Genomic DNA, 24,086 nt, shown 5'->3' on the forward strand with positions numbered 1-24,086 from the left:
CCACATGATGACCCCTGGGTGGCACCCAAGCTTAACACAATTTGCTTCCCTTATCTCTGGATCTTTAGCCCTCAGACAGTTACCTGGTGTCAGCAGGGTCGGATGACCCTCCTGATGGGAGGAGACTGTGATCCCATTTCAATATTAAGGGAAGGAACCTGTGATGCTTATCTAGAAGGAATGAGCTGGGGCCTCCTGACTCAGGCATACGTTGATCAAGACTCCATTACTAGTACTGCCAATCTCCCTGACAGTATGTGTCTGTGAAAGACTGACCTGAGAGCTCTGGCGCCAGAGGGGAGGGGAGGCTACCCCGGGGAGGGCAGAGGGAGGCTGGGACTGTTGGGCAGCACAGTTAAGTTCTTGTTAATCCATCTAGTTCTCTAAACATAACCCTCTGTCTCCTGTAATCCTGGGCATCTATGCGCACGTGTGTGTGTGTGTGTGTGGGGGTAGAGTGTGGAGTGGGCAATGGGTGTGTAGGAGTGGTTTACACAAGTATCTCTGTGCTTGTGTCATGGGAGGCGGGTATATGAATGTGAATCAGCCTGGCTCTTGCCTGTTACTTGCAGGCAACAGGGTCAAATTTTTGGCAACACACTTTTTTTTTGGAATCTTGTGGTTAGAACACCTGCCCATGGTTGGCAACCCAGAATTTTGAGCTCCTATTTTCCTGTGCTCTATGAGTATGGCCAACATGAACCCTTATGTATCATCTGGTACCAGCGGACCTACTAAACCTCCTCCTGTAGCATTCCCTGCTCATTCTCCTGCCCCAACTCTCTCCTCTCCCCTTGGTCAAGCACCAAATGTCCAGCCCTTTCCTGCCCCTCTTCAGACCAGGACTGAACAGCTTAGTGACCTAGGAGGTCAGGAAACAAGGAAGGAGGTCCTGGCTCAGGCAACTTGGGGAGAAACCCTTTCCGCGAAGCAGAGCACAGGATACTGGGGAAGGTGAAGGACTCCAGGGAAGTCTGTCTATGGCATCCTGAACTACAAATGATTCAAGGAAATAAGGGAACCTGTGCTCAGATCCAGCAAGAAAACCAGGGTGTGGTTTGAGAGAGGATGATTGAAGTCAGACACCAGCCCAGGGAGCCTGGTGGGAGTACTGAGGGATATGGATGCTGAAGACCCAGAGATAAGGGAAGCAGATGCAGTTGTGCTTGGATGCCACACAGGGGTCATCCCAGGGCAAGGAGCACTAGCATCCAGGCAGTTACCAGATGTGAGCAAGGTCAATGAAGCCCCTCCTCAGAGTGGCCAGCCATTTGCTCATCTGGGCTCCTCCTAGCCCTTGCTGGAAAACTATCCACTCCTGAACCTCCTGAGGAGCCTGGGACTCGTGGGTTATCAGGTGTCTGATGACATGGCCAGGCTGGGCTCTCTTCTTGCATCTCACTGGGTCGGTGACAAGCAGGGTCCTCAGCCAGGTGTGGTGGTGCATGCTTATAATCCCAGCTACTCTGGAGGCTGAGGCAGGAAGATTGCAAGTTCAAGGCCAGTCTCAGCAACTTAGACTCTTGCAACATAAAATAAATAAAAAGAGGTGGGTATGTAGCTTAGTGGTAAAGTGCTTCTGAGTTCAATCCCCAGTACATCAAAAAGGAAAAAAGAAATAAAAACGTCCCCCAGGTCTCATGCCAGACCAGGACTACAAGTCTTTCCTGCTCAGCTCAACTCAAGAAGGGCTCTAGCTGGGACCTATTCTGAAAAAATCTAGCATGAGAAACATCCCTTGAATAGAATGGAGGCCTGGTCTTTTTTTCCCCCAAAGGTGTGAGCCTCTCCCTCTGAGCTCCCAGACAAGAGATTTTTTTTCTAAACACAGCCACTACATGGGACCCTCATCAGCCATGGGGCATCAGGGTTCATATGGGTGAGATGTCTGGAGAGGTGGGCCAGGCAGGAGTCAGTCCTGGTACTACAGGGCAAATGTCATCTCCTGCTCCTTCCTCAGAAAAGACTTGTCTCCCCGCCTGTCTCCCTTTCCCTCTATCTCCTCCCAAGGGAAGACAGGCACTACAGGTGACATTAGAAACTTTATTTCAGGGAGGGAGATGGAGAGGTTTATGTGAAAGACAATCAGGTAGACAGAAACCATCAGGAGAGGTTCAGATAGACAGATGAGGTGCCATTTGGGGAGGGATTCTGTGGGGTTCATTATTGGCTTCTAATGTTGCTCAAGTCCTAAACTTTAGAGCCCATGAATACGTTACCTCATATGTCAAAAGGAACTCAAGTTTTCATTAAGTAAAGGATCTTGAGATGGGGAAATTATCTTGGATCACCTGGATGGACTTGATGTAATGATAAGGTTCCTTACAAACAGGAAGGAAATGTGAAGACAGTAAGAGAAAGAAGTTTGAAAAGATGCTGGCTTCAAAGAAGTACAAGGGAGCCAGTATGGAGGAAAGCAAGGAATGCAGCTCGAGTCTGAGAAGTCAAGGGTCAAGATTCTCTCTAAACCCTGCAGAGGAAGGCTGGTTACATCCACAATTTGGTCTTCTCTCAGTGATACCAATGATACCCACTTTGGATTTCTGATTCCAGAACTGTAAAAGAATAATAATTCCCATTATTTAAAACCACTAAGGTTGTGGTTATTATAGCAGTGTTAGGAAACTCAGAGAGAGAGAAAAACATGTAGGAGGAAAGGGAAAAGACAGGCAGAGGGGCAGGCAGGCTGGGTTATGTGCATAGTCAGAGATGTAGGCAGGTGGGAGACAGGTAGAGAGACAAACAGGTAGGGAGCCTGGAGGCAGGTGAGAGGACAGACAGGAGGACAGGGAACAGGCAGATGGGAAGAAAGGCAGGTAGGTAGACAGGAAAGCAGGATGTGGGCAGATAGGTGGGGACAGGAGCAGGTGACAACACAGCTAGGAGGCCTTCAGAGCCTGCTCTTGACCTACCAGTGTTAGTGGAGTTTTCTGAGACGCAGGTGGATCCCATTCTTGGACTTTAATACAAGTCGCGGTATGGGAAGGGGGATCCTGGTGGGATCTGGCAGCAGCTCAAAGCGGAGCAGGGTCAGGGCCACAGCCACCTTCAGCTCATTCATGGCAAACTGTTTCCCAATGCAGTTCCTGGGCCAGGCAGGGACAGTGAAGTAAGCATAGGTCTTAGGCCTGTTCTAGGCTGGGCAGGCAGCGGTCCCTGAGCACCAGCCCAGAGCTGGGCATTCAGGCTCCATGGGGCCTGCCTGACACCTTTACTTACAGATCACACATTCCTCTACCTCCAAGCCATGGTTCATACTCTCCTGATCTTTGACAAGGTCTATGACTGTTTGAAGACTGGCCCTGATGCTACTTTTGCTTTCAGAAGCAGGAAATTTCTATTAGGACAGCACCAGTACTCTAAGGGACAGAGTCCAATCACTTAAATAATTAGTTTTTGATTGTACATTCCATCTAAGAGGATCTAGGGACTGAATTCCTCATAGGGAAGCCAGATATCAATGAAGAAACTCCTAGAGTAGGAGATGGGTTGGGGAACCTTGAGCTGCAGCCCCATCTGCCACCCACAGGGTGATTAGGCTCCTGCCACTCTCCAACCCCCTCATTCCACTAGTATCTGCATCCTTCTACTTATACTCCAGAACTTTCCCTGTTTGCCATCTTTAGCTGAAGATTGAATCCTCTCCTGGACTCTTCTGCGGTTCCTGCATCCCTCTCCTACACACCAAGCCACAGCCCAACTCAGACCTTCCCATGCCTTCCATCATGCTCTCCATGTCCAAATACCCAAGCTCCCTCCACATCTCTCTGGATTGCTGCTTTACCCACCTCCTGCCTGTCCAGCCTCACTTCCTAGCTCAGCTCAGGCTGTGGGGATCATAGAGAATGTTCGCTTCCATCTCTGCCTACATATTCTAAAATCTCAGATCAGCGATCAGTTGGTCCTCACCCCATGCCAGCTGCCTCTCCTTCCCCCTCCCAGGCCTTAAAGGTGCCGTCCAAGCTTTATTTAAGGACACACCATAGTCCAGGGCCAGTCTGCACAGTGCCAGGGATGTGGAATACTTTACAAACTGCTCAGATGAGTGAGTGAAAGAATGAAGAAGGGAACAATGTGTCTTAAGCTTAGGTATTTGTCTCTAGAGAATGCACTTTTTTCCTTGACTTAAAATTCTTGGAGTCAGTGACAATATCTTTCATCTCGATGTTCCTGTCACCTAGCCTATATAGGGCCTGGCACAGAGAGGCTGGCTTAATAATTTATCTTACACTGAATTAAGTTCATTAATGTCACTTGATTTTAAAAATTCGGTTCACTTAAATTTAGTAATGGAATGTAAAGCAGAATGTAAAACAGAATGGAATAAGACAAAAGGCAATATTGGTTTTGACCTAACCTATCTAATACTTTCCTGCCCCCTAGTGGCAGCAACATGATTTGCAGCCATCGTAGGGAGAAGTACTCCAGGAATTTAACAAATCCTAGAAAACCAATTTCTGGAAAAACAATTTGCTTAAAGCCTCTTCTATGAAAGCTAACTTACCATTTGAAGGATTCATAGGCATATGGGCTGAGGAAAAAGCCTACTTCTATTAGCTTTTAGTAAAATTTATATGATGTTTTGTCTCACTGGATGATTTCAGCAGCTTTTGTGGATGAAGGCAGCAGCCCTTTTGGAGTGAACCCTTTTGGAGGAAGCTTTCAAATGTTATGTGCCACATATCAAATAGAGTGGCTTTCTCTCAAAGGCAGTTTACTTTCCTCATTTTAATGCTTTTTGTCTGAAGCTGGACTGTAAGTGTAATTTCAAGGTATGTAGACCTTACTTCACCTGTCAAATTTTGACAACTAGGAATGTTGTACGGGGAGTGTGAACATTAACATGTAGTCAAACATCATGTTGGGAGAGACTGCAAACGTGGAGGCTAAGGGGCCATATACACTGGTGGGACACTTTCTTCAAATAGCTCACCTTTCGGTCTCTAACTGAACAGTTGGCACATTCCAGGCCTTGGGAAAACAAACACTAGCAAAGTCGTCACTTCCTTCAGTGATCTGAGGATTGGTGACTTGAACAGAAAGGGAGTTGGGCTGGATTTAGAATGTGTGGGAAGAGAGGGCTCCACCTGGTAAGAATCCTGGCAACTGAAGTGAAATTTATAAGAGAATTTCTAATTCACAAAGTTATATCCTCAAAGTGAGAAAAACACCAGAACACGCTGATGTGTGGGACACTCTCTGACAGTGAAATTTGTCTGACCTCGGGAAGGGCAGAGGACCAGCATGTCCATGGTGTGCCCTGCACTGCCATCGTTCTTTCATGCACTGACATGCCCACATGAGGTTTCTTTCCACCATCCCTGAAGATGCTGTACAGCAACTTAAGGGATCACAAACTTTGGGTATATGCCCAGAGACGACTCCTCTTTCCCCCATCCCACGACCAAGATAGGACTCCTCACCTGGCTCCTCCTGAGAAAGGCAGGAATGAGTGACTGTGTCGGGAAGAATCTGGTGCAAACCGGAAAGGGTCATACACCTGCAGAGAGAGAGCAGCAGGACCAGGATAGACAGAGGTCAAGCTCCTGATTCTGATCCACGTGGGGACAGACTATTCAGAGGTGGGTGTAGAGGGAGGTGGTATCCTCAGAGATCATTTCCTCCCATCCCCTCTGGACCTCCATACCTCTGGGTTTGGCCACACTTTTGAGTTGTGGTGAAGGCCATAAAAGGACAGCGTGACCACGATGCCTGTGGGGTAGAGAGAAGACCAATGATGCCCATGGGGTGAGGCCCTGATCCTCCCGCCAGCAGGGGACATGCACGCACAGAAGGCTGCTGCCATAAAGCATGACTTTGAGCAGAATGTGCGTGGATTTGACAAAACACCTGAGCCCTGGCAAGGAGTAGAAAACCACAAATCCAAGAGAGAAGCATGAAAGCATCGTACCTTACTTTTGGGAATACATCTAACGAGAGCTTATTCTTTTGAAAAATTCCCACTGAGGAGTACACATTAATTCATTCAGTCCTTACAACAACCTGCCAGGGAAGATGGCTGGATCCCTATTTTTCAGATGAGGCAATTAAATTTCAGAGAGAAATTACCTATGATCACATAGGTAGGATGTGGCAGGGCTGGGATTCAGACCCAAGGAGGTATGAGCCAACAGATGGTCGGCTACCATGGCAGGGATCTCATATTTGGTCATAAGCTGCTCTCTGTCATCAACCTGATGGCTCCTGAGGGACTGGACCACATCTGACCCATTCCATGAAATTCACTGATTTCTTTTATTTGCCTTGACTGAACCAAAGAACCACTTCTCCCTAGCCCCTGTCAGATAATTCTCTACCTTTCACATCTCAGGAAATAGAATTTTAGAGCTAAAGTCATGAGATACTACATCCAGAGGCTTACAGCTCTGTAAAGAAGTTTCTAGGGATTGAGATGCATCACATTCATAGATGTGGGCACATAATTATTTGCATTTCACCAAGTTTTCTACACATTATACCAAATATAGTGGATGATTAAAAATGATATGACAATGAGGACATATGAACATCAGGGATGCCCATGATTCCTATAGTGTTGAACTAGAATCAAAGAACATCAGTGCCAATAGACTAAAATTAACTACAGCACCACAAGACCAGAGATTCTAAAGAAGAAGGAATGTTAGCTAAAGAACAAGATAAGTTTAGGATGCTAGTTATGTGGACTATTAGAATTGGAAGGAAATTTATAGGTTTTGGGCATATGTACTGGAAAATACACAGGGAGGCATAGGCAGGTTCAGAACTGCTGAAGCACGTGGGGATTTCTGATCCTTCTTATCTCTGGGGAGATCTTATGTGAATGAGTCTGGGAAGATCAGACCTTTGGGTAAAGAGCGTCCATCAGGGAAGGTGACAGGTGTTTTGAGCTCTCTGATAACAACTGGTACTGGTGGGTAGATCCTCAGGGCCTCCTTGATGCACATGGTGGTATAGGGCATCTGGTCCATGTGGTCCCTGAAGTGAAGCCATCATGAGCAGAAGGCAGGACCCGGGAAGTCTAGCAGCTTGTCCCTACCAGAGGCAGGGCTCTCCCACCTCTTGAGCTCTCACTCACCAGGTGATGGAGTCTCCATCCCCCAGGAGGCTCTGGACCTCCTCCCTGCACTTCTTCTGATGCTCGGGGTATGTGGCCAGAGCGTAGAAGATCCAGGAGATAGCACTGGCTGTGGTGTCATGGCCCTCAAACATGAAGGTGTCCACCTCGGCACGCAGGTCCTCATCAGACAGGCTGCTCCCATTCTCCATCTGGGGAGGCCATAGATAAGAGAGCAGGGTTTGTAAACTCCCTCCCCTGGGCAAAGCCCCAGGTTTCTTTCCCACATACTCACTTTGGCAAATAAGAGGATGTCCAGGAAATCCAAGCGCCTCTTCCTCCTGATCTTCTCCAGCTCTCTCTCGTTCTGCAGCTGAGCCTTCCTTTCTTTGATCACTTGGTCTGTCCCAGAACAGCAGTTACCAGGCAGGGATGAGAGTCACAGAAACCCCCAGAAGCTTCATGTGCCTCCCTGCACCAATTTGGGTGCCTTGTAGAACTCAGGATGAGTGTGGTGTGTGGGTCAGGGGGCCCAGAACTATCAAATGCAGGTCAAACCTCCCATCTAGAGTACAGCACATAAAGTATTTATATAAGCATTCAGGATGGGTCTCATCAATATTACCATTGAGATGGCACAAGTAATCCCTTGCACACTGTCTTGCACCTTAATATTTCAGCTCCCAACCCTTGCAGTAGGGAAGTACTCAGCGTTTGTGTGTCCCAAGTCCTGCTGGAATACCAGAGGACCTGGCTGTGCCTGAGGGGTCATAACCAGCTCTATGAGACTGCCCCTGGTAAAGGAGAGGAGGCAAGGAGGAGACAGAACCTGTGTGCTCATGGGCAAGTTGGCAGGCACGGTGGAACAAGCGGCCATCAGAGGACAGACCATAGATGGTGTCGTTCTGGTGAAAGACATTTCTTACACGGTCAGAAAACAGGTTGTTCAGGTCCCCAATGGCTTTGATGTAGGACTGGGAATGCCTGAGGGAGAGGATGCAGAACATTTTGGACTGTGAAGAGAGAGGACCTGCAGGCAGAGTGGGCTCTGTTGTGGAGTTTTCCTGAATTGTGGGGACAGACAACACTAAGACACACATTACTTCTGCCTTACAGACCTTGTGACCAGGCTGCCACCTGTGTTGGGGATCAGGGTTCTGTGGCTGGGACAGGGTTGATTTTGGTAGGGAATTAGGGCTTGGTCTGGGGCTGGGGTCAGAATCTCTCTTTGTGTGGGGGTGATGATCCATACTGATCTTTCTGCCTCTCAGGGGAGTCCACACCAATTGGTTAAGAACAAGGACTCTGTAGCTGAAGGGTTGTCACTGACCTGTCCAACTGGACATTGCCTTGGTAACTGAAGGCGCACTTCATGATGGAGTCCAGGGTCATCATGGAGATGTGCTGGAAGACCTCCACAGAGGAGTCCTTGTCAATGAGTTTTTCCCATTTGTCCTGTTGTGGGATAGGGGCAATGATCTTCTCATTTTCCCTAGAAGGCTTGTGCATCTCCAGATATCCCATTCCATGTCCCTCACTTGAGAGAGCAGATGCACTAAAAACTGCTGAAACAAATGCTTGTTAAATGGTGCCTATATTTTCACAAATTATTTAAAAATTAAGCATAGTATTCTATAATAAATTTTGAATTTTGAAAGTCAGTTATAATGCTTTGTTTGACCAGCAAAATATAGAGCTGAGCTCCATCTGAGGGACTGGTAGGAACTCTAATTTTAGGGGACAAATGTCTGGAGGCAAAAGAAAACCTAAAACCTAAGTTGCTGCTATAGGCACTTCTAGTGGGCCACCAGGGACTTTGATTTCTGTTTATTCAACAAAAGTTTACTGAGAACAATTGGGTCAGAAATCAGACTTTTGACTATACTAAGGCTTTATCTGAATCCTGTAAGAATGGCAATTATCAAGAATGTAAATGACAATAAAACCTGGTGAGGATGTGGGGGAAAAGTACACTCATACATTGTTGGTGGGACTGTAAATTAATATAACTACTCTGGAAAACAGTATGGGGGTTCCTCAAAAAACTAGGAATGGATCCACCATATGATCCAGCTCCTTGGTATTTATCCAAAAGGTCGAAAATCAGTATACCATAGTGATATGGCCACTTCATAGTTTATAGCAGCACAATTCATAACAACCAAGACATAAAACCAGCCCAGATGCCTGTTAACAGTTAAATGGATAAACAAAATGTGGTGTATATATACATAATGGAGTTTTATGGAGCTACAAAGAGGAGTAGAATTATGGCATTTGCTGGTAAATGAATGGGACTGGAGAACATCATGCTAAGTGAAATAAGCCAGACTCAGAAAATCAAGGTTGAATGTTTTTGTTTTTGTTTTTTTTTGTCATATGCGGAAGGTAAAGCAAAATAAGGAAAAAGGGGAAGGGATGTCAGATATCATAAAAATATAGAGAAGATCAGTGATGTAGAAGACAGGGTTGAGAGGGAAGGGGAGGGTTGGGAAAGGAGAGGAAATTAGGAATAAATTTGACAAAATTATGCTATGTGCATGTATAAATATACCACAGTGAATTTCACTTTTATGTGTATCTATAAAGCACTGATCAAAAAATAAGTAAATAAATGAGCGAAAGGAAGAGCAATAGAGAAGAGGAAGAAGAATAGGGGGAGGGAGGAGGGGAGGAACAGGAAGGGGCACCAGTGACTGAACTGGAGAAAATTAAACTTTTTGCTATATGATTTTGCCAGAATGAACCCAACAATTGTGTATAACTATTGCACTAAAAAAGTGCACTAATAAAAATAAATTGGAGTTTATGTTGCAATTGATGGCATGGCAGAGTGGCAGTGAGAATGCAGACCTGGTATCCTTTTCATTGCATATGTTACTCAAGTCCATGCAAAAGCCCCGGGCCTTAGGTCAGAGCCTGACTGAGTGACATCCTGGCAGTTCTAGCCTGCCTTTGAAGCTGCCATTGCCCAGGTCAGCCAGTCCTGCTGTCTGGCATGATTGACTACTCCTCCAGTTGACTGTTCTGAAGACTTGGAAGTGGGAGACAGGGTCTGTATCCACCTTGATGCTTTCTGACTTGCACCATAAGCGAAGTGTGGCTCTATCCTGATGCCTTGGTCTTCTCTGTCCCATCTAATTTTTAGGAATCTACTCTCACAGTAACATCCTGAGAGTGTTATTTCATCTGACTCTGTCTGATGGCTCTCTGTGTTAGACAGGGGAATCTGAGAGGGGCTCCTGAGTGAGTGAGTGGAAATGAAAGAGAGAGACTCACCAACATCACTCGGACAGAGTCAGCCACGATTCCCACGTAGGGCTTCAGGATGTCGTAGTGGAAGGCTGGGGTCAACATCCGCCGGTGCTGGAACCACGTCTGTTCATTTAACAGGAGCAAACCATACCCTGGACCAGAGATGGATATGTGTATGGGATTGAAGATACAGAATCAGAGATACCTCTGGGATAATTAGGGAGGTACTATGGGGAAGATAACATTGAAGAAGGTGGAATTTCTTGGACAAAGGAAGGAGGGACATGTTGCATTTCAGGAATGTGAATTTCCTAAATGGGCTGGTATATCTGGCTATGATCATGAAAGCTGTGAGATGAAGGCTGAAAAAGTGTTGTGGGCAGGAAAAGAAAGGCCATCATTAAATGTCAGCCTGGGATGTTTGGAGTAGAGAGACGGCAGAAGACTAGGAGGTCTCATACCAGCACAGGAAGGAAAGAGGGTATGGTTAGAAGAAATGAGACTTGATTTTGGGATGGGACATTCCTTGGCCTGTCACCTGTTGATCTTGTGAACCAGAAAATAACACTGGAAACCTAACTAGAGACATACATACCAATCCAGGGAGCCAGGAATCTGTAGGTACCAGAGGCCTTTGGATCTGAAAGGTTTAAAGTAAAGGCTTAACAGGAAACTGGGGACCAAACAGTGCAGTCCCAAGGTAGCTGTGGTGTAGACTATGTGCTGCCACGAGTTCTTGATGACTACCAGTTGGCAATTTGTTCCCTCCCATCCCTTCTCTGTCCTGATAGTCAGCTGGGCTCAGGAAGGCAGCTCCATAGACCAGAAGCTGAACACCCCCAGGACTATGATGAAGAGAAACAGGCCATGTCATCAGTGCTAAAGAACAGGACAGAGCTTCATTGTTTTTCGATAATGGATGGTGGCTTAGTCATCCTGTGACCCAAGTCAGGTGACAATTAGAGGTTTCGAATACAAGTCAGTGTGGATATGAAGTTTTTTTTTTTTTTGGATCTGGGGCAATTTGCATAACAGATTGCCTCAAGATTTGATTTAAAAAGAAAGATAAAAACGTTTAAAAAGTTTCGCTCCACACAGCTGTGTTATATCTCCAGTATTTGGGCCATTTGCTGGGTTGTGGCCTGGGCAAATGGTTGGTAGTGGTTAGGGTTGATGGCTAAAGCACCACTCTGCTCTGGAATATGACAGACCAGGGGCATATACTAAAGAGGGAGGAGCTTCTCTTGCCAGAATGAGGTTTCTCTCTCACCTGATCTCCCCAGAATCACCTTCATGTAGTCAGGGTCATAGATAACAATGTGAGCTTTGCTGCCCCAGAACCAACGGGGAAAGGCACTGGGGAACTTCTCTACCCATGACAGAATCTGCTTTAGCTCCTGATCCTTTTGGATCTGTCATCAAAGGAAAGACAAATGAATAAAATCTTTTGTTTAGGTCTAGTCCTTGCAATAGAGTGATGATCAGGGTGACCACAGGGACATAGTTATGGATCTTTCAAGAGATGTTAGAGATTTGGAGCTGTTTTTGCTAACCTATCTGTGCTGACTTCCAGAACTTTGGTGTCTCCCAGCACTTGCTCAAAGCTGGGATCCTTTGGCCCTGTAGGATGGAGCTGTTGGCATCAGAGCCTCGTTCTTGACATAAGCTCCATATCTTCCTCCTCCTCTTAAGTGTGTTCAATGCACAATCCCTTGCTGAGCCCCTCTCTGTGCTCCTTACATTGCTTTGTGCCTTCCTTCCCCAGGGCTGTCAGGATAGGGGGTTGGTACTGCACCTCCCCAGCCCTTTGACTTCTTCTTTCCCTCCTTTTTCTGTGACTCTACACACCTGTGCCAGGCTCTGTGCTGGGCACTGAGTTATAGCAAAGGACCTCACAGTGCAGGGTGAGTGGGAGCTAAACAGAATTTGTCTAATAGGGTAACTCAAACATCGGTCTCTCTCACCTGGAAGGTACAGTGCTTCTGTCCCACTCACATGGGCCTATGATCATCAGGGTTTCAGTCCCTAAAATCACCTTTTGTGAAAATTCCCTTGATCTTCAGCAAACCTAGCTGGTTGGTCCCTCTACTTGACATTCCCCACCCACTCCAGCAAAGTAAGCTCTTTTACTGTGGTTTGAAGTCTTTTGAGGGTCTTTAAAATTGTCACCACACAGCATAATTCCTCAAGGCAATTTTTATGAGGTTCCATAAAAATCGAGGCAAGCTCCAGATCACGCACTGATGGCATTCAGTGACTGGGGCAGGTGAGCATCTAGGAGGCTGGTTCTTTGAGAAGAGCTGAGGAAGATAGCAGTGCTCAGCTTGGAAAGGAGGAGACTCAGAAAGGACCAACCACAGTCCTCCAAATGCAGGGCTGCCAGGACAGATGTCAGATCTGCCTGGTGATGCAGTGAGTGACAGAGCTGAGTAACAGCAGGACAGGCTTCTTTTGAGGGAGTGAGCTCCTGGTGCTGGGATGGGCCAAACCTAAGAGATAATCTGGGTTTCCTCAGATGCCTAGTGCATGCAACAGGCTTTGTCCTGTGGACTTCCTGGCCAGTCTCCAGGCTACAGCCTCCCTCCCTCCTACTCCCCTTTCCATTGGTTCCTACCTTGTGGCCAAAGAGCCAATGGGAGGGTGCAGATGGAAACTGCTGAAAGGCTTTGAGCAGCCACTGCCTGCGCAGGTAGAGCTGGGCTGCCTTGAACAGGAACAGAAGCAAGCCCAGCAGGGAAGCCAGCTGGAGGAATCCAGAGATGCTCCCTGGGAGTCTGGTGAGGCTCAGTGCAGAGACACTCATGGTGCAGCAGCTTCTGGATCAGTGTCTGTCGCTGTCACCCTTGACTTCCACTACTTATGTTCTGGGAGGATTTCCACGCCCACCTAGAAATGAGGGCAGAGCTTGACCTCAGAGTCCAGAGTCGATTAACCTGAAACATCCACACGATTCTCCTTGGGAGGCAGAAATTTTTAGTCAGCTGACAGTGGTAATGGTCATGCACACACCCACTTTCCCCTCTCCGTATTATTTTTTTTTGTACACACTTATGGGGTACAGTGTGATATTTTAGTACATGAATACAGCATGTTCTGATCAAATCAAGATAATTATTATTTCTTTCTTCTTACATATTTATCATTTCTTTTTTTTCTACTGCAAAAGTTTTAATTTATTATTTTAAACTATCTAACAAGATTATCACACAAAAATAGCTATTCTGCTAAAACGTGTCTAAAGTGAGGGTCACCATGCCCTGGGCTTTTCCCCAGACTTCATGGTTTATTAAGGCTGCCACTTATCTGGTCTCAGCAGAAAGTTCCTTGAGTTCACTCAGGAAGTCCAACACCTGCATATTTACATTGGAATTGCCCATGCCAAGTTCTCCTGGTAGGAGGTGAGTGCTCATCAATTTAGAGCATCTAAGTACCACACCTGCCAGTCTCCCACCATGTGTATCCATCTCATGGGCAGCTGTTGCTGCCTGGTGTCCAGGGCTGTGGTGAATGAGTGTCTTGCATTGCTCCATGAAGCATTCAGCCACTTCCTGAGGGGGCTGAGCATGCCCATGTGGGCTTTGGGCACATTTGCCAGCTCCTACTGCCTCTGATGGGAGAAGTCTTAGCTTCAGCTCACAAGCCTTTTCCTGTAGCTTCTCCCTTCCTTGGCCCATTATCAATGAATTCTTTGGTGCCCCTCCTTTGAACTGAGCGTGCCTATTCTCCATCCCATGCTATCTTTACTTTTCTGGAGCAGGTAGGGTTTCCTTCCGCCTTTACACACCTCCCACTGGTTTTTAACCCCTCTGCTGCAGGAGCCTTTTTGGTCATGTTCTTCTTGTACTGCAAGCGAGGACGCTCGACCACTCTCTGACCTCATACTCTTTTCCTTTTGTCTTGGTGCCAATGGGGGTGTTGGAACAGACCACAGGAGGCTGCTCAGCTGTGGCCTGAGGAATCCTCAGTTTCCCCTCTTCCACTAGAAGGCTGGCTCTTCAGGCTATTGTTTCTCTCTTCTGGGAAGGTTTGAACTCTTCTATGTCTTTATAAGATATATAATAATTTTTTTTTGAACTGTAGTTACCCCCCTGTGCTGTGGTGGTACCTAAACCTCTCTCCTAAGTGTAGTTTGGTATCCCTGATCCAAACTCCCTCTATCCCTCTTCCCCCCACCCTTCCTAGTCTGTAGTGACCACTCTTTTACATTCTACTTCCATAAAACCAACTTCTTAGCTTTCACATTTGAGTGAGAAAATGTTAGAGTCAGGCCCCGCTGGCAGGCCTGGATGAATGGAGCATTCATAGCAGGAGGAGTGGGCACTCCTCAGCTGTGTCCTGAAAATATCTATCACTAGTGAGATGCATCCGTGGGCCTGGGTTTGGTGTCAGCCAATTTCTAAGGGCTGCACAGGTTCCTTCATGGGGAGTAAGCTCAATGGTTTACGCAGAGGGGGCTGCCCAGCTGTTTACCAGGGCTGCTGGTGGGTGGAAGAGGTCCCTGAGGTTCTTTCTGTAGTCTTGGTGGACTTGCTGCATCATAGGACTACACTTGAGTGAGCCTCAAGGTGCTGTTGCTCAGTAGAAGCATGTGTAGTGGAGGGTAGAAAATGGGCAGGACTCTTCCTTTGGGGGTGTTGAATCAGTGTAGATTCTCTGGCAGCTCTGAACACCCTGTGAAGGTTGCAGGCTTATCCAGTAGCAAATTCTTCAGGTATTGGAGGGTTCACTGGGGACTGCTGTGGGCCTCATATTTACTGTGTGAAATTTAGGTTTTACCTTGCTTGGAGAGATGTGATGGTAGGTACTGTGTGCTCCATTTTCTTCTTTGGAAAGCCATCCTGGATATGTAGGCTGTGTGGTCTCCATCATGACCCTGCACTCCTACACTTCCTTCAATCACTCCAGTGAGATGGTAGTTTTGTTTTCTTTGATTTAATCCTTGTTCGTGGAGGGAAGTGTGCTTGGTACCTCTAATCTGGCATCCTGCTAATGACAATCCATTGGGTACTTCCTGGGAACCAGGCAGGATGGTAGATAGTAGGCACAACAGCAATAAAAATAGATATGAATCCTGACTTAAAAAATTCATAATCTAGTTTACCAAATGCTCAGTAAGTATGATTGGTTGAACTATTATTCTTATTTTAGTGATAAGAAATTGATGGCAGAGTGGCAAAGTGATGTTTTTTTGAAAAGACAGATGACCATTGGTAGTCTGTGGTAGGATTAGAATTGTTCTCTATTGGACTATAAAACTGCCTCCCCTGACAACTTCTGAAATGTTTCCAACAACCTTCACCTTTACCTTTCCTAATAACAAGTAATCCATTACATAAACAATGGGACTAGCTCCCCCCGCCCTTCTTTATCCTACAAAAAGCCAGGGGAAAGGGCATGCAGCTATTTACATCCCATTCCACTGAACTTTCCTCTAATTCTGTGGTTATTTTTCATCCTTAACTTTACTCCTCTTCCCTGACCTGGGACTCTTGGACCTTGACTCTTACCTTACTTGGCTCAGCACCAGCTTTTCATCTACAGATAAGAGACAGTAGTGGGAAGATATGTGGAGTAGGAGCCTGGCTTTGAAATGTGGTTGTGAGTTTTTCTGGCCCTCTCTGAATCCTGAATTCTTCTTTTTAGTGGGGCTCATAGTATGGTAAAAGCTAACATTTAGTGAGAAGTAAGTATATGCTGGGCACAGAGCAAAGGACTTTACCAGCTCCTCATCACAACAGAACAGATAAACAACAACAACAATAATAACAACAACAACTCATGCTATAGATGGAATTATGAGGCAGGACAGGTTAGTTGCTTTCTCAGCCTTACCCAGTTGATAAGAGGTGCTGCCAGGATTCTACCTGTCAGTCTTGATCCAAAGACATAGCTGTTAATACATTAGCACAAAGGAGATGAGGACTAGGTTGAACCTCATGACACTCCACTGGGCACATTTCTTACATTGAAGGTCTCAAATGTTCTAGGAGCTATTTTATGTTTGCTATATTTTATCCAGTTGTTCTAAGTAGCAGGAGATGTGACAGATTATCTACTCCACATATAAGCACAAATTCAAGTCTCAATATCCAAGGTAGCCCCTGTGAGAAGATGTATGGAAAAACATGTGATTAAACGTGCTAGTTATATGAAGAATTTTGAAGGACATAAGTAAAGCTTATAAGAAAGTGATAAAAAGAGAATATAGAACTGTATCTATATTCTCTATAAATTTAACTCTTACACAAATTTTGCTTTGCATCATCAATATTTATTAATAAGTAAATATCTTATCCATTTATTTGGTATTCAGACACTTCAACCAAGACTTCTGGAAAATTGTTACTGTTCTGGAAAGTTGTATGTCCTTATGCTTCCCACTGCATGGAACAGAAGCCTGTGCCTACTGATGGTGACTAATAAATACTGACTAATTTGGTGAATGAGGGAGAGAGGGAATGGGTAAAACTCTGGAGTGGCTGGATTTCCATCTTGACCACAGCAAGTTCAGTTTTTGGGTGCCATAGTTTATAGTAAAATGAAATAAATATTTTTCCTCCCACAAGCTTTCTGGTTGAATTTATAAGCAAAGAAAAGCAGAGGAGAGGCTGTGGATTCTGATGTGATATCTTGAAGCAGGTATTGCTTTGGGGCAATCACTCCAGGCTTTACTTGTTTTTTTTTTTTTAAGCCAAGTTTGATTTCTTATGTCTCTCGGACCTGAACATTGACACTTTTGCTTATGGGATTGAACTTGAGCTCCCTCTTTTTGCCCATAGGACTAGGGGTAGTAATGGGAGTAAACTTCCAATGTCCTGTACTCCCTGAGTCTGGCCAGCATGACTCCTTGCTGCTCCAACTGAAGCCACGGAGCTGCCAAATATCCTGTCCAGGATCTTCTGTTTCACTCTCTTGCCCCAAACCTCCAGCCAACACTGAGTATCCAGTTGTTCCTTTTCTTTACAATTCCATGGTTGAGGAATAGAAGAGTGAGGGAAGAGCTTGGATCTCAGCATCCATATGTGATTAACCTGAGGGATCTGACTTGAGAATTAATGGAAAAGCTTTACCAGTTGACAGAGAAGATGGCCATGTCTATACCCTTCTTCTTTCCCCGTATTATTCACAATATTTAGTGAGCACCTACCATGTACCAGGAAGTGTTCTAGTTCATGGGGCACACCGGCAAGGAATACAGGCACAGACTGGATTTCAAGGTATTCATTGTCTTGTTATCAAGTGTTCCTTAGGTGTATCTGATTGAAATATTATCCTAATTCAGTGATGAAAACTAATTAGAGTGGAGTAAAGAGAAGTGTTCAAAGGAAAATCACCATTGGTAGTCAGTCCAAGGTCACATTAGAAATCTTCTCTGTTGGACTCTATAACTGCCTGCCTTAGTTGCCTCAGAAATATTCCCTGGGGTTGTCCTATCCAGTTATGTCCCAGGGCAACTGGAGGTGGATGGATCACTTGGATTCAGGTGGCTCAAGGCCCAGGTCAGCTTCTTAGTTCATATAGCCAGCAAGTTATCCTCTCTGCACCTCAGTGTCTGCTTTTATGACATGGGGTAGTAATCCCTTTCCCAAACACCCCAAAAGATAGTTCAGTTTTCAATAACTTACTGCTTTAGCAAACAGTTTTTGACCTTATGGTCTGGTGGATAAAGGCAAAAATCAAAAGCTAAAAAAACAAAATAATTGTACAATTAGACATGGTAAGCCTGCACTGGGAGAATGAAATGTTCACCAGATATAGAAAAGACTAAATTAGTCTTTTAACTAATCCATTAGTTATGGACTTGTATTTTATTTATTTATATGTGGTGCTGAGAATCAAACCCAGTGCCTCACACATGCTAGGTAAATGCTCTACCAATTGAGCTACAACTCCAACCCCTAGAATAGGGTCTTGAAAGATGAATAGGTATTCACCAAGTAGGGGGTGATACATGGAGGAACAGTCAACAACAAAGTCATGGAGAGGAAGGGTAGGGTCATGTTAATCTTTAAGCTCCTCACCATCACTTTTTTTTCTGATTGACACCCCATAATGTCAAATCCAATATGCAGAATTCAGTGAGTAAAACAGAAAAGGTGTTTCAGGAAGAATCCCTTGAAAGCCAGATCTCTCAGGTACCAGATTTGCTCTTACTTAATCCTTTCCCCATATGAATTCTTTTTCTCATCACCCTCCATTTTTTGCCTTATTTCATGAGAGGTGATTCATTACTCAATCCAGGGGGCTGGAATTCTGTTTTTTTTCCCCTGAATCCTGAGCCCTTTTCAAGACCAGAGGGCAAAGGGGCATGCAACTATTTACACTCCATTCTGCTCAACTTTGCCCTGTTCTGAGGTTACCTTTCCATCCCCAAATATTTGTTGCATGAAGGAAATAATGAAATATAAGTTATTTAGGAAAGGGAGATTTTCATGCCCACCCTCCCCTACCAGGGGCTCTTGAATATCTACTCTCGCTCTACTTGGCTCTGAAACTGCTTTTCACTTACTGCACTGGGGACAGTAGTGGAATGTTCTGTGGAGTCAGAGAGTCTGACTTTCACTTGTGTTTAAGGCTCTTTTTAAAAATCTCTGAATCCTGAGTTCCTTGTAGTTTGGCTTATAATGAGGGCAATTGCTACCATTTAGTGAGCAGTTAATTGTTCAAAACACTGAGAAAACAACTATAAATATATACACACATATATATGTATATATATTTCCCTCTCAAACATACACAGAAATCATAACTACACAGGATTTAAGTTTTCAAAATTTGTTAAGGACACTTTTTTTGTGTGGGTGACCTAATGTATGGTCTAGTAGAAAAAGTTCCATTCGCTGTTGAGAATAATGTATATTCTTCAGCTGTTGAATGAAATGTTCTGTAATTATCTTTTAAGTACATTTGATTTATAGTATTATTTAGTTCTGATGTTTCTTTAAAAATGAAAAAAAAATTCTCATAGTATAGATAGGAAGTCTAAGGTAGAAAGAGGATGGCTGTTTGCCCAGGATCAACCAATTGGTAAGAGGAGCAGACTGAAGTCTAATCCAGCTAGTCTACCTCCAGAGATTTGACTTTTAATCATTAGTAAAAAAGAATTGATGATTACGTTGAATCAATATGATAACCTCCAAGATTTCTGGGGAGCAATACATGTTTTCTATGTTTCACTCAGTGTTCTGAGTAGCATGAAGACATGAACAATTATGAACTCCATATTTTGGCATAAATACAAGCCTCACCATCCAGTGAAGCTGCTGTGAGGAGGTATGTGGAAAACCATTTGAAAAAATAGAGATAGTCCTTGTAGATGATGTTTATGGAAGAATTTGAAGGATATGAGCAAATTTTTAACAAGCACTATTAGACCTAAAGGGAAAATAGGCTCCAATACAATAATAGTTGGTGGGGGGGTTTCAACACCTCACTTTCATTACTGGGCAAATCATCCAGACAATCAACAAAGAAATATCAACAGTTAAATAGTACTATAAATCAAGTATCCTTAACAGATATTTATAGAACATCTATCCATCAGACACAGAATACATATTCTTTTCATCAGAGAATGTAACTTTCTCTAGAATTGACCATATATTAGGCCACAGAGAGAGAGAGAAAAAAAAAACTCTTAACAATTTTTAAAAATTTAAATTATATCCTGTATATCTTTGATCATAATGGAATAAAACTAGAATTCAATAACAGAGGACATTTCAGAAATTATACAAATGCATGGAGACTGAACAACACATCATTCAACAAAAATTGGGCCATTGAGGAAGTCATAAGGAAAATTAAAAATTTTCCTGAAACAAATGTTAATGGAAACGCAACATATCAACACTTGTGGGATGCTGCAAAACCAGTACTAAGAGGGTAGTTTGATGTGATTAATGCCTACATTAAAAAAATAGAAAGATTTCAAATAAACAACTTAATGATGCATCTTAAGGACTTAGAAAATCAGGAAAAAACCTGGCCCTAAATTAACAGAGGGAAGGAAATAACAAAGATCAGAGTACAAGCAAACAAAGTAAAGACAAGAAAACAATATGAGATACAAAAGATCAATGAAACAAAGAGTTGGTTCTTTGAAAAGGTAAATGAAATCAACAAACCTTTAGCAAGACTGCCCAAGAAAAAGAAGATGACTCAAGTAAAAAAAAAAAAAATGGAAAAAGAGCCGTTAACAACAGAAGCCACAAAAATACAAAGGATGAATGGATGAATGGATAAGGAAAATGTGACTATTTGGGATTATTTTTAAAAATTATATGCTAACAAATCAGAAAACCTAGAAGAAAGGAACAAAATTTGGCAAATATGACCTAATAAAATTGAAACATGGGGACATTAAAAAATGGTTCTGCATATACAACTTAATAAACATAATATACCACATTCACAGATTGAAGGACAAAAATCATATGAATACGGATGCAGGAAAAGCATTCTATAAAATTCAGCATTCCTTCATGATGAAATCTCTGAACAAACTAGTTACAGAAGAATCACACCTCAACATAACATAACATAACATAAACTCTATGTGACAAACACACAGCTACTTCCATACTGAACAGGGGAAACCTGAAAGCATTTCCTCTAAGATCAGAAAATATACAGGGTATCTACTGTCACTGCACTTATTCAATATAGTACTAGAAGTTTTAGCTAGAACAATTAGGCAAGAGAAAGAGAGAAAAGACATAATTGAAAGGGAAGAAGTTAAACTATCCCTGTTTGCAGATGATATGATTCTATATACAGAAAAATCTAAAGACTCTACCCAAAGACTATTACAACTGTTAGTAAAAATTCAGTAAAGTAGCAGCAAAACCAATGTATAAAAACCAGTAGCCGTTCTACATACCAATTTTTCTGAGAAAGAAATCATGAAAGCAATCCCATTCACAATAAAATAATTAAAATACTAAGAATAAACTTAACAAAGGACGTGAAAGGATTCTACAACCAAAAATTATTAAACACTGAATAAAGAAATCGAAGAAGACAGAAAAGATTCAAAGACCTTTCATGTTCACGGATGGGAAGAATGAATATTGTTAAAATCTTCATACTTTCCAAAGTGATGTATAGATTCAATGAACCCCCATCAAAATACTAATATATTCTTCACATAACTAGAAAAAATAATCCTAAAATTCATATGGAATTAGAGGAATGAACAGTATCATAGTAGCTCCCAGAGACTGAATAAAAACAAGAGTTCTGCAGCAGCATGTTGAGGTAGGAAGGCTGTGAGAAAATGCTGGTAGGCAACCAGCCTGAAACTGTGAAAACCAGAAATACTGGTTTCTAGAAGAGGAAGATAATAAGAGAACTGTGGCAGTGCAAGGTGCCCAATTGCTCAATGGCAGGAAGTCCCCTTCCAACAAGCTAAAAGATATTCTCCCCCCAAATTTAAGAATAACAGGTGCAGCCGTCCAATCAATCTGCAATCTGAGCAGAAAATAGGCTCAGATATGCTGAGCTATGATGGTTCAGGAAAAAGTCCCATCCCTTCTTTAGTGAAGTTAGTTCTTTAGTGAAAGTGGGGAAGCAATAATAGGTTACAAAGACTGAATTTCCTGAGTGGGAAACTAGAATTTCCTTTTATTTTTCATTTTTTTCCTATCAAAATTTTTTTTCTTGTTCTTGGTAGGCTTGCTTTTTGAATACCCAAGACCAAACAGCCACTTATATTTTACTTTTCACTGGGTAGGTAGGTGACCAAGATGTGAGTCAGTCTGGGAACGGGGGTGAGACTGTAAAACAGACTTGGGGGGAGGTCTGAGTGATGGGGACCACGGTTGCCAGTCTAGGAGCCTGCAGAGTGGAGAAGAACAAAGGGCACTTTCATTTGAATTGACAGCCTGAACTGTGGGCCAAGGAATGGGGCTGACGGGGGTGGATCTGGGACAGATCAGGGTTTGGTGAAAATCAGTGACCTTGAAATATCCTACTGCAGGCCCAGCACAACCATCCCCATGTCCAGAGAGGTCTGGAAGATAGATAGACAGTGTCCCAAATACTCCTGCTGCACATGGATGGAGGTTCAGAACAAGGGTAGTCATGTAATCTGATCAGTTCACAGGTTGTGATGGTGAGAAAGGTGACTAATAATGCTGCCCATATTGACCCTCTACCCCAGGTCAAAACAATTTTGAAGACAAAGTCTGCTCTGGAATGGATAATGCTCCACCAATAGATGCTGTCAGGCAAGGAGGTGGAAGAGCTCAGCATACAAACCCCACTAACTAGTTTGTCTGATTTGGGTCTAAGATGAGAAAAAAACAAAGAGGAAATCTGTATCACACCAATTTCCTCATAGCTAGGAGATTCTAGAATTGAAACTCTGGAAAGAAATGTCAGCATTTAAAAAAATCTCAGCAAGAAAATGGAATCTCTCTTTTTTTAATATTTTATTTTTAGTTTTCAGTGGGCACAACATCTTTATTTTATTTTTATGTGGTGCTGAGGATCGAACCCAGCGCCCTGCGCATGCCAGGGGAGCATGCTACTGCTTGAGCCACATCCCCAGCCCCAAGAAAATGAAATCTCTTTATGACTGGCATTGTATTAGCAGCTCAATGTAAACTGATTTCCAGGGTCATCCCATACGCTGGAAATTTTCTAGAATTCTACCTAGAGTTTTTCTAGAATTCTACCTAGTTTTATCAATTAACTCGATTCTTTCATAATGCCTCTTTTCTTCTTTCTCTTTCATTCTTCTTTCTTTTCTCATTTTATCTTCTTTCTTCCCTTCCCCAGCCTTTTCTTTTTCCTTTCTCTTTTCCTCATTTTAATCCCTTCTTCCAATTCAATTTAGTGTATTATCATTAGAGCTTAATATTCTCAACCTATTCTATTTTATTTCCCACACATTTTTCTCTTTTGTTAATAGAGTCATAGAGATCATTGGTAATAATTTTTAAGCAAATGCTGATATGCAGTTTGATCTTTAATTACTATTTTTTTCTGGCTGTTATTCTTTCCTCTCAATGTGGTACTATTGGTTGAACTTAATAATTTTTATTACTCTGACCAGATGTGGTGAGGCGAGGCTATGTCTCTAGCCCAGAGATAATTATTCACTAACAAACCTCACATAAAACAGATAGAAGAATCCATCTCAACAGATGTACAAATACAGGACCTCAGAAAACATGATGAAACATGCCAACTAGATGTCTCCAAAAATTTATAACCCTCCAATAACTGACTCCAGAGATAATGAAGTAGATGAAATCCTGGAAAAGGAGTTTTAAAAATTTATTGCTAAAATGATTAATAAATTTAAAGATATAAGAAATGAATAAAAGGAGAAAACACAAGATGAGGTAAAGCATTTCAATAAAGAAAGATTCTGAGAAAGAAACAAACAGAAGTCCTAGAGATAAAAGACTCTGTAAATCAAATAAAAATTCAAATTAAAGTCTCACCAATCGATTGAAGTAGAATTCAGAATCTCAGACCCTGAAGAAAAGGTGGCCAGTTTTGAATATTCAGGCAGTGTTATGGTTTAGATATTAGGCATCCGCCAAAAGGTCATGTGTGAGACAATGCAGGAAGTTTAAAGGTAAAATTATTGAGTCATTGGGGCATTAACTCAATTAGTGATTTAATCCCCTGATAGGGATCAACCAATAGTGACTGTGGCTGGGTGGGGTGAGATTGGAGGAGGTGCGTCAGTGGGAGCATGTCCTTAGGGTTTATATTTTATCTGTGATTTTATCTGTGAGGGGATCTCTCTCTCTCTCTC

General features: G+C 43.3%; 1 protein-coding gene across 1 annotated transcript; it reads right to left on the minus strand.

The window, feature by feature from the left end:
• Positions 1 to 2,029: 2,029 nt before the first annotated feature.
• On the minus strand, positions 2,030 to 13,127 carry LOC113189058 (cytochrome P450 4A6-like). The gene is made up of 13 exons (XM_026397668.2): positions 12,927 to 13,127; positions 11,583 to 11,724; positions 10,908 to 10,952; positions 10,337 to 10,464; positions 8,388 to 8,512; positions 7,887 to 8,041; positions 7,353 to 7,459; positions 7,079 to 7,269; positions 6,845 to 6,978; positions 5,648 to 5,712; positions 5,424 to 5,500; positions 2,913 to 3,086; positions 2,030 to 2,555 (listed from the first exon to the last, which is right to left on the minus strand). Exons 1-12 carry the CDS (start codon positions 13,113 to 13,115, stop codon positions 2,918 to 2,920), a joined length of 1,527 nt encoding a protein of 508 aa, XP_026253453.2. The 5' UTR covers positions 13,116 to 13,127; the 3' UTR covers positions 2,030 to 2,555; positions 2,913 to 2,917.
• Between the last annotated feature and the right edge of the window lie 10,959 nt (positions 13,128 to 24,086).

The sequence above is a fragment of the Urocitellus parryii genome, chromosome 11 (genome assembly GCF_045843805.1).
Source record: "Urocitellus parryii isolate mUroPar1 chromosome 11, mUroPar1.hap1, whole genome shotgun sequence".
Lineage (NCBI taxonomy): Eukaryota > Metazoa > Chordata > Mammalia > Rodentia > Sciuridae > Urocitellus > Urocitellus parryii.

What these genes read in the sequence shown, in the direction of transcription:
- LOC113189058 (XM_026397668.2), bottom strand. Translation starts at nt 13,115, where the DNA reads ATGAGTGTCTCTGCACTGAGCCTCACCAGACTCCCAGGGAGCATCTCT. An exon ending in ATTGGCTCTTTGGCCACAAG is followed by an intron (nt 11,725 to 12,926) that starts GTAGGAACCAAT and finishes CTTTGATGACAG; the next exon opens with ATCCAAAAGGATCAGGAGCT. An exon ending in GATGGAGACTCCATCACCTG is followed by an intron (nt 6,979 to 7,078) that starts GTGAGTGAGAGC and finishes GCTTCACTTCAG; the next exon opens with GGACCACATGGACCAGATGC.